The sequence below is a fragment of the Penaeus japonicus genome, unplaced genomic scaffold (genome assembly GCF_977035675.1).
Source record: "Penaeus japonicus unplaced genomic scaffold, GWHDUDI00000001_assembly GWHDUDI00000036, whole genome shotgun sequence".
Taxonomy (NCBI): Eukaryota; Metazoa; Arthropoda; class Malacostraca; order Decapoda; family Penaeidae; genus Penaeus; species Penaeus japonicus.
Genome location: NW_028234438.1, coordinates 19,521,757 through 19,531,756, shown reverse-complemented (window position 1 = coordinate 19,531,756; position 10,000 = coordinate 19,521,757). Strand labels below are relative to the sequence as shown.

General features: G+C 44.2%; 1 protein-coding gene across 1 annotated transcript in view; it reads left to right on the top strand.

The window, feature by feature from the left end:
- The window catches only part of LOC122250308 (hemicentin-1), a 143,750-nt gene that overhangs the window by 111,493 nt on the left and 22,257 nt on the right, over positions 1-10,000 (top strand). Inside the window, 13 exon segments of the mRNA XM_086531864.1 lie at positions 2,544-2,703; positions 3,107-3,204; positions 3,461-3,626; positions 3,942-4,082; positions 4,404-4,532; positions 4,732-4,892; positions 5,380-5,497; positions 5,884-6,074; positions 6,570-6,706; positions 7,217-7,286; positions 7,797-7,938; positions 8,338-8,507; positions 9,324-9,459. Of these exon segments, the coding sequence (XP_086387990.1) occupies positions 2,544-2,703; positions 3,107-3,204; positions 3,461-3,626; positions 3,942-4,082; positions 4,404-4,532; positions 4,732-4,892; positions 5,380-5,497; positions 5,884-6,074; positions 6,570-6,706; positions 7,217-7,286; positions 7,797-7,938; positions 8,338-8,507; positions 9,324-9,459 (1,819 nt within the window).

Here is a 10,000-nt window from a genome sequence, read left to right as displayed (position 1 = left end):
AGGGGAGGAGGGAGAGGGGGGGAGGGAAGAGGGAGAGGGACGAGGGGAGGGGAGGAGAGGGGAGGAGGGGAGAGGGAGAGAGGGGGGTAGAGGGGGGAGAGAGGGGAGAGAGAGGGGAGGGGGAGGGGAGGGGGAGAGGGGAGAGGGAAGAGGAGGAGAGAGGGAGAGGAGAGGGAGGAGGAGAGAGGGGAGAGGGAGGGGGGAGAGGGGAGAAGGGGAGAGGGGGAGAGGGAGGGGGGAGGAGAGAGAGGGGAGAGGGAGGGGGGGAGGGGGAGAGGGGGGAGGAGGAGAGGGAGAGGGAGAGGGGAGAGAGGGGAGAGGGAGGAGGAGGGAGGGAGAGGGGAGGGAGGGAGAGGGGAGAGGGGGAGAGAAGAGAGAGGGGGAGAGGGATGGAGGGGGGAGGGAGAGAGAGGGAGGAGGGGAAAGGAGAGGAGGGAGAGGGACGAGGGGGAGAGGGAGAGGGGAGAGGGGGGAGGGAGGGGAGGGAGAGAGAGGGAGAGGGAGAGAGGGAAGGGAGAGGGAGAGAGGAGAGAGGGAGGTGGGGGGTTAGGGGTGAGATGTAAAGGGGGGGCGGGTGAGAGTGAGAGGGGAGGAGATGAGGGAAGAGGGAGGGGGGGGGAGGGGGAGGGGGGAGAGAGAGGGAGAAGGGAGTGAGGAGAGAGAGGGAGAGAGGGGGGAGAGGGAGGAGGGAGAGGGGGGAGAGGGAGGGAGAGAGGGGGGGAGGGAGGGAGGGGAGAGGGAGAGAGGGGAGAGGGAGAGAGAGGGGGAGTGGGGAGAGGGAGGGAGGGAGGGAAGGAGAGGGGAGAGGGGGAGAGGGAGGGAGAGAGGGGGAGAGGAGAGGGGAGAGGGAGAGGAGAGGGGAGAGGGAGGGAGAGGGGGAGTGGTGAGAGAGAGAGAGGGGGGAGAGGAGGAGAGAGGAGGAGAGGGAGGGAGGGGAGAGGGAGAGAGGGGAGAGGGAGGAAGGGGAGAGGGAGATAGAGGGGGGAAGGAGAGAGAGGGGGAGAGGGAGGGAGGGGAGAGGGAGAGAGAGGGGGAGAGGGAGGGAGGAGAGAGGGAGAGAGGGGAGAGGGAGAGAGAGGGGGAGTGGGGAGAGGGAGGGAGGGGAGAGAGGGAGAGGGAGAGAGGGGAGAGAGAGGGGGAGAGGGAGGAGGGGGAGAGGGGGAGAGGGAGGGAGAGAGAGGGGGAGAGGGAGGGAGGGGAGAGGGAGAGAGGGGAGAGGGAGAGAGAGGGGGAGTGGGAGGGAGGAGAGAGGGAGAGAGGGGGAGTGGGGAGAGGGAGGGTGTGTAAAGGGGGTAGGGGGTAAAGTGAGAGAGGGAGGGAGGGATAGGGTAGGGGAGAGGGAGGGGGGAGGAAGGGAGGATGTGATGATGATAATTATAATAACTACAATATTGATTCATGATGATGATGATGATATTGATAATGATAATGATAGATATAATAATAATAATAATCATAATAATAATAGTAATAATGATAAGGATGATAATGATGATGACAGCAATCACAAAAACATCGCCACCAACACAACGACAACAACAAAAACATAAACAACCACAGTAACAATCCCAATAACACCACCACCAAACACAACAACAACAACACAAACATAAACAACCACAGTAACAATCCCAATAACACCACCACCAACACAACAACAACAACAAAAACATAAACAACCACAGTAACAATCCCAATAACACCACCACCAACACAACAACAACAACAAAAACATAAACAACCACAGTAACAATCCCAATAACACCACCACCAAACACAACAACAACAACACAAACATAAACAACCACAGTAACAATCCCAATAACACCACCACCAAACACAACAACAACAACAAAAACATAAACAACCACAGTAACAATCCCAATAACACCACCACCAAACACAACAACAACAACAACAAAAACATAAACAACCACAGTAACAATCCCAATAACACCACCACCAAACACAACAACAACAAAAACATAAACAACCACAGTAACAATCCCAATAACACCACCACCAAACACAACAACAACAACAAAAACATAAACAACCACAGTAACAATCCCAATAACACCACCACCAAACACAACAACAACAACAAAAACATAAACAACCACAGTAACAATCCCAATAACACCACCACCAACACAACAACAACAACAGAAACATAAACAACCACAGTAACAATCCCAATAACACCACCACCAAAACAACAACAACAACAGCAAAAACATAAACAACCACAGTAACAATCCCAATAACACCACCACCAAACACAACAACAACAAAAACATAAACAACCACAGAAACAATCCCAATAACACCACCACCAAAACAACAACAACAACAAAAACATAAACAACCACAGTAACAATCCCAATAACACCACCACCAAACACAACAACAGCAACAAAAACATAAACAACCACAATAACAATCCCAATAACACCACCACCAAACACAACAACAGCAACACAAACATAAACAACCACAGTAACAATCCCAATAACACCACCACCGCCCACATTTCCCCCCAGGAGGGCGCGGGCGTGCGACTGGACGAGCGCGTGAGTGTGTCGTGGGGCGGGCGGTCGCTCCTGATACAGTACGTGGGCGAAGAGGACGGCGGGAGATACACTTGCGTTGCGTCCAACCTCGCTGGGAACCACACGAAGGATTACCGTGTCCAAGTCCTACGTGAGGCTTTGGTGTTTGTTTGTTTGTTTGTTTGTTTGTTGATTTGTTTGTCTAGGTCTGTGTTTCTGTTTGTCTGTCTTTCTGTCTGTGATGATGTGTTTCTGTGTCTCTTTCTCTCTTTCACTTGGTCTTTCTGTTTTTCTTTCTTGTATATGCTCTTTCTCTTTCTCTCTCTCTCTCTCTCTCTCTCTCTCTCTTTCTTTCTCTTTCTCTCTCTCTCTCTCTTATTTCCATTTTTCTCGCCAACCGATTCTCACACTCTCTCCAACAAACACTATAAAGACAAACCATGAATCAAATAATAAGGAATGCTTACACAAAAATACAGAAATTAATCTCATGACGATATAGTGTGACGACCGAGTAGTAGCTATAGTGACGTATGGTGTTGTCCGTGGCCCAGGGCGTCCGCAGCTGGTGGATGCGCCGGACCAGGTGAGGGCGGTGGAGGGCGAGATAGTGAACATCGTCTGTGCCTTCGACGCCTATCCGCGGCCTAAGGTTTGTGTGCTTTAAATGCTAATGTATTTTATTTTTTATTTTTTTTTGGTTTTATATGTTAATGGGTATATGTGCTTGCATATTTCTCAGCTTACAAAACCACTTGGGGTGATTAGGTTTCGGAATCTGAATATCTGCAGATTAGAATCATTAGCATCTTTTGGATTTTTGAATGATTGATATAGAGATAAAAAAGTATAAACAGTTCAAAGTAGAGATGATTTCCTATGCTTATGGCTTAGTTGTGCCTGGACAGATCAGCTGGCAGTTCGAAGACACCCCTATTGATGCCGAGGAGAGTGTGCTGCCTTCAGGAGTCCTTCAGATCTCCCCCGTGGGGCCTGAGGACGCAGGGAACTACACCTGTTTCGCGAACAACGAGGCGGGCACTGCCAACCACACGCTCACCCTCACCGTGCTTAGTACGTCTCTTGATATGCACACCACAATCTTCACCGGCACAATGTCGGGCGAAATTAGCCCCGCCCCTTCATCACCACTTCTCCCCATCTGGCCAATCAGGGTCCTTCGCATTCACTCGCCCGTCTTGTATCCAGCAAGTGATTGTGTTTGGATACAAGAGAGGCGTGGCTCATTTTGCCTTACTTTGTGCCGGTGAAGTCAAATGGTAAATCTAATCTTACCTAATGTAATCTTCACCTGAAATCCAATCCTCTCAACCTAATCTGGTCTCCATAGATGACCAAAACTAATGTGCTTTTCCCCCTCACGTCTAGCCCCGCCCTGGGTCGAAGTGGGACAGTCCCGGATGGTGGTGGTGAGCGGCGAGAGCGCAACTCTCGAGTGCAAGGGGGGAGGTGTCCCCGCGCCCACCATCACGTGGCTCAAGGGACATCAGGTCGTCAGTCGAGGAGTAGGTATGTAAAGAACTTATTTAAGGTCTAGGAAAGGAGTATTATTCAGGTGTGAGTTCGTTGTGATTGTATGGGGAGAGATAGGTATCGAAGCTTCAATTACACGTAGGTTTAGTCATTCCAAGGATTCTATTAGTCATAACAGATGATCTATGTCTACCGTTTCACTAATTTAGCTGACTTTTCTCTGACTGACATTCATACCCTTTCTCCCCTGATCAGCACAACCTCAGACTTCGCTGGCCGACCATCCATAGCTCTTTTCTCATGATCAGCACTCCGCACTGTCTGCTCATATAATCTATAATCGTCTATAATCCACAGAGTTTGAGCTGGACGAATCAGGCTCGCTTCATGTGCCTTTTGTAACACCCGATCTGGCTGACACATACGTATGTACCGCCCGTAGCAGTGCAGGATCCGCGCATGCGCACACGGAGCTAGTCGTACAGGGTGAGGAATAAATCTTCAGAGAAAATTAATGTATTTTATACCTTGTTTTTCTTATAGTTTACAATAATCTATTCACCTGTTTTCATCTAGCATTTGTCATGAGATCCATTTCGAAACCGTAAAAATACACATTCATTTCTGCCGTATGAGTCGAATCATATTAACAATGGAGTTAGTACATAACACTCGTGCATTCCAGAGCCCCCTGTGGTCTTCGGCTTCAAGGACGAGGTCATCGCTGCGGTAGGACAGCAGGTCGTCCTCAGGTGCGAGGTGTCAGGTCAGCCCAAGCCAGCCGTGACCTGGACGCGACCCAACCATGCCAACACACCTGTCACACCCGATGACCCACGTGTGCAGGTTTGCAGTTATTATTATCACATTTTTTTGCATTTTATCACGATCCGTGTTTGTGATTTATAATATTTGTTGTCTATTATGTTGTAATGTTTATGATATGTGTGTATAGATAGTATTAGAAGTATTCTCATGGCCTGTCCTATTCTATAAAAGATTCATGGTTTTGATATATTTGATGTGCTTATAAGGGTAAAAGAATATTCCAAAAGGATACAGCGAAAGCTTTATTTTACTAACCTTTACTAAAAAAAACATGAATTATCATTATTGTTTTTTTTTCTTTTTGTCATTATTAAAAGAAATACTCTCTCGTAGAATAAATATATTTCTCAATTTTCATTTTCTTCCCATAATTTTTTATCCATTATCTTCTATCCATAATTCTTATCCTTTATCATCAATCCAGTCTCCATCCCTTTCAAAAAAAAAAAAAAAAAAAAAAAAAAAAATCTCCCTCACTATTTTCTTTTTCCTTTTCAATTCACAGTTGACCGATGACTCCCTTATCATCATGCCTGTTGCCGTGGAGGACATGGGCCTCTACCAGTGCACCGCCACCAACGCCGCGGGCCAAGACAGTGCTTCACTCACACTCACTGTTCACTGTACGTACTGTGTCGTTTTTTTTGTTTTCTATATGGTCGTTTTTTGTGATGTCGGAGAAAAAGAGAGAGAGAGTGAGTGAGTGAGAGAGAGAGAGAGAGAGAGAGAGAGAGAGAGAGAGAGAGAGAGAGAGAGAGAGAGAGAGAGAGAGAGAGAGAGAGAGAGAAAGAGAGAGAGAGAGAGAGGGAGAGGGAGATATGAGAGAGAGAGAAAGAGAGAGAGAGAGAGAAATTGAAAAAAAGAGAGAAAGAGGAAAGCGAAAGAGTAAAAGAAGGAAAAAGAGAAAGGAAGAATGAGAATGAAGGAAAAATTCCCCAAAATTCCCAATCCACTAAACAGACCTTTCTCTCCCCCCGTCCCCCGCCACTCACCCATAACCACCACCCAGCCCCCCCATCCGTGACGGAGCCCCTGTCCGAAGTGGTGAACGTGGTACGCGGAGAGCCCCTCAACTTAGGGTGTACGGGGGCGGGCTACCCTCCCCCCCGTACCACCTGGCTCAAAGAGGGACGTACCCTGGCCGAGAACTCTGCCCTCACCCTGGCCACTTCGGGGGATCTGGTCATCACCAATACGAAGGTCAGAGTGTGAAAGATTCTTATTTGTTTTCTCTTATCTCTTTGATTATCATAATCGGTCGATTATAAGAAAGACAGACTGAAAAGGAAGAATGGTAAATGTGGTGTTTTCACTACGATGGAATGGGGTCTATTGTTGGTGTTAGCGACTGTTGAGGATTAAAAAAATATATATCTAACGTTTATCTATCAATTATCTATCTATCAGTTATGAAATACGAACTTCGAAGGAAATTTTTCAAAGTGATGCTCTAACTACGTAGAAATTGGATCTCTGTTTTGGCGTTACTGTCTGATGAGGAGTGTTTGCTCGAAACGTAATGAATTTCTTTCCTTTTTTCCTATTTCGATGTTTAGCTAATACGTTTACAAGGCCTTGTATCTATATCTATCTATCTATCTATCTATCTAACTATCTCTCTCTATATACATACATACATGCATGTTTATAGTACTATTAATTGGAAAATACCTCAATTTTTTTCAACTTATACAGGCCTCAGACTCTGGCTTATACACCTGCCTAGTGACCAACACCGCAGGTCGTCTGTACCGTGAGGTCGCTGTGGTCGTGCAGGTTCCTCCTCGGTTCTCAGTCCTGCCTCGAACCAAACAAGTCACGCGCGGAGACAAGTTAGTGTGAACCCATGATGCACGCTAAATTAATAACTTTTTTTTATATGGTATAAAATGAACTGCACTCTAAATGAAAAGCTCTTAGTGCAATAGTGCGAATTCTGATACACTCTATGCAGACAACTTTTTTTTTTTACATTGATTAAAAGGTTGTAAACACTTATGAATTTGGTGTTTTAAGGTTTGATTTATTTTTCATTATCATAATTCAGATATGAAATTCAGATAGACAGAATGATTCATTAAATTACTTGATATATATATATATATATATATATATATATATATATATATATATATATATATATTAATTACGTCATTTTACAGAATTTACTTTTATTTTATTTTTTAAAATGTATTTTGTGCTTTAAACATTTTCTACTAATACCACATCAGAAAATATAATCACCTCTATTCATAAGACCCTCGTCTATCCCACAGACACAAGCAACTAATTAACCAAGTAAATAATTAATCATAATTCTTATTTCAAAATATATTTCACAGGTTTGAGCTCGAGTGCGAGGCGGTTGGCACCCCTGTTCCGACAATCCGATGGCTTCTTAATGGCACACAGGTAGTGGGTGATTCCTAATGCTTCCTTCAATTACTAGATTTTTTTTTTTTTTTTTTTTAATCTGTGTTCAATGACGAAGGCAGAATTCGATCTGGTTGGTTAAAACAATGGAAAAAATAGCGTCAGTGCAGCATTTGATGGGAAATAGTTACAATTGTGTATTCTTATTGATTGTTTTTTACTATAGGATACATTTTGGTGGAGAGATAAACTTGTAATAGGCAGAAAGACATAACAAATATTGAAACTAAAGTCAGATATCTAAAACATTAAATATTGCAACAAAAGTCCAAAGGTAAAAATAGATATTGAAATAAACTTAACACAAGTAAAAAAAACAAACATGAAGTACTGAAATAAGCTTAAAAGAAACAAAAAGAAACATTAGAAGTTATAATTGACGTACAATATTCATTAGCATAATCCCCCCTCAAAAAAAAAAGAAAAGAAAAAGAAAAGAAAACGCGGGGCAGCACTTTAATCAATTATTCATTCGCCAATCTCCGTCAGGTTGCGGGAGTGGGGCAGTCCCGAGGGGGTAGGGGGGTCCTGGTGGTGGAGAAAGCAGCCAAGACGGACGAAGGAACTTACACTTGCATCGCGGAGAATTCTGCAGGTCATAGGAAGGCCGTCGCGGGCATCAGGGTCAAAGGTCAGGGACGCAGATGGAGCGTTTGGGTTTGGTGTCAATGGTGATGATGGACATATGTGAATATTGGTTTTGTTTTTGTTTTTATACACGGATACACGCGCGAGCTTGAATGAACACAAGCACGCGTACACATATAAGCACACGCACACACACACACACACACAAACACACACACACACACACACACACACACACACACACACACACACACACACACACACACACACACACAGACACACACACACACACAGACACAGACACAGACACAGACACACACACAAACACACACACACTTACACACACACACACACACAGACATTCAACCAGTCTTGCAAAATGACCCCTCTATCAAAGATTAGAATCACTTCCCTTCCTAACCGATTAAACCAACGACCGCAGTCCCGCCAGTGATCATGTACGCCCCGGAAGAAATGACGGTCTTGGAACTCAATGCTGTGACCTTGACCTGTGTTGCCGAGGGTGACCCCGCCCCCGCCACCACCTGGACCAAGGAAGGTCATTCGGTCCACTCGAATGACCGGGTGCACCTTATGGACAACGGGTCTCTGGTGAGTAAAGGAATCTTATCGGGGAGGAAGAGGGATCAGCTGATATGTGTTATGTTGCACGTATGTTGCGTGTATGGAGTGTGTGTTGTGTGTATGTTGCGTGTATGGAGTGTGTGTTGTGTATGGTGTGTATGCCGTTTGGGTGTTGGTTGTGTGTGTGTGTGTGTGAATGTGCATTTTGTATACATATGTATTAAAATGCGTGTATATTTTTGTTGTTGCATATGGATGCGGAGTATACGCGTATCTCATGTAGGTAGATGTAGCTTATATGTATTATAAGATTTGTATGTAAGCGTGTTCGTAATCACTGTAAGGTGATACAAGTACACGTTTCTGAAGATAACTTTGTCACCTGTTTGTTTTGTGTCACTCTTGACAGAACCTAAATTGATTTGAATGGCAGAATCAAGTGTGCATTGATATAAATCTGAATACCCTTTAATTTTGCTTCGGTATGATGAAAATAACCCAAAAAGAAGAAAGAGAAATATGATATAAATCATGGAGAACATTCACTATGATGGGCCTGTACCATACACACCCACAGTGCATGTATATGTCTATCCACGGCATGCATACAGCGACACGCATGATTGTAAATATACATGTACTTAAATATACATATACATGTATACATAAATATACATGTACATGTAAATATACATGTACTTAAATATACATATACATGTATACATAAAATACATGTACATGTAAATATACATGTACTTAAATATACATATACATGTATACATAAAATACATGTACATGTAAATATACATGTACTTAATCTACATACACATGCCTTCCATGTAGGTTATCGACTCCTCCCAAGCCTCCGACGCGGGGGAGTACAAGTGTGTGGTGAGCAACGATGCAGGGGCAGCAGAAGCCACCGCCCATCTTGTGGTCCACACCCCGCCCATGCTCACACGCCCACCTGTCAGCAAGGGTCGGTAGTATTGCCTCTCTTGTATGTAGTTCTTTTTTTATATATGTTTTGTATAATCAAAAATGGATTTGGAATGCAGCTGGTAGTCGCTGGATGGTTTATGTTTATAACTAATGGTTTCGAATTATGATGTGAATTTGTCAACCATACTAATGCGTTTGCAACAAAGCATTCATATATATCCACAAACAAACTTACGACAACAAAACATCATAATGACTTGTGTCAATTCCTCTGGCTTTGCTCAGTCCTGCTTTAAGAAGAATTTATCCTCATTCAAATGATTCTTTCCTTGCAAAAAATCGTTAAAATCTTACTGTTATTACTTAGTACACACACACACACACAAAAAAAAAAAAAAAATCAGCATAGAGCCGTCTTTCATTTTCATTCATATTCCACATTCCATCTAGTAGGAAAGACGATAAAAATAGTTACAGACTCATGACACAATCACTCTTAACACTTTCTCTCCACTCTCTCTTCCCACGCATGACATTCCACCCATCCTGCGATTCTCCTTCTGAAAACAAATCGGTCA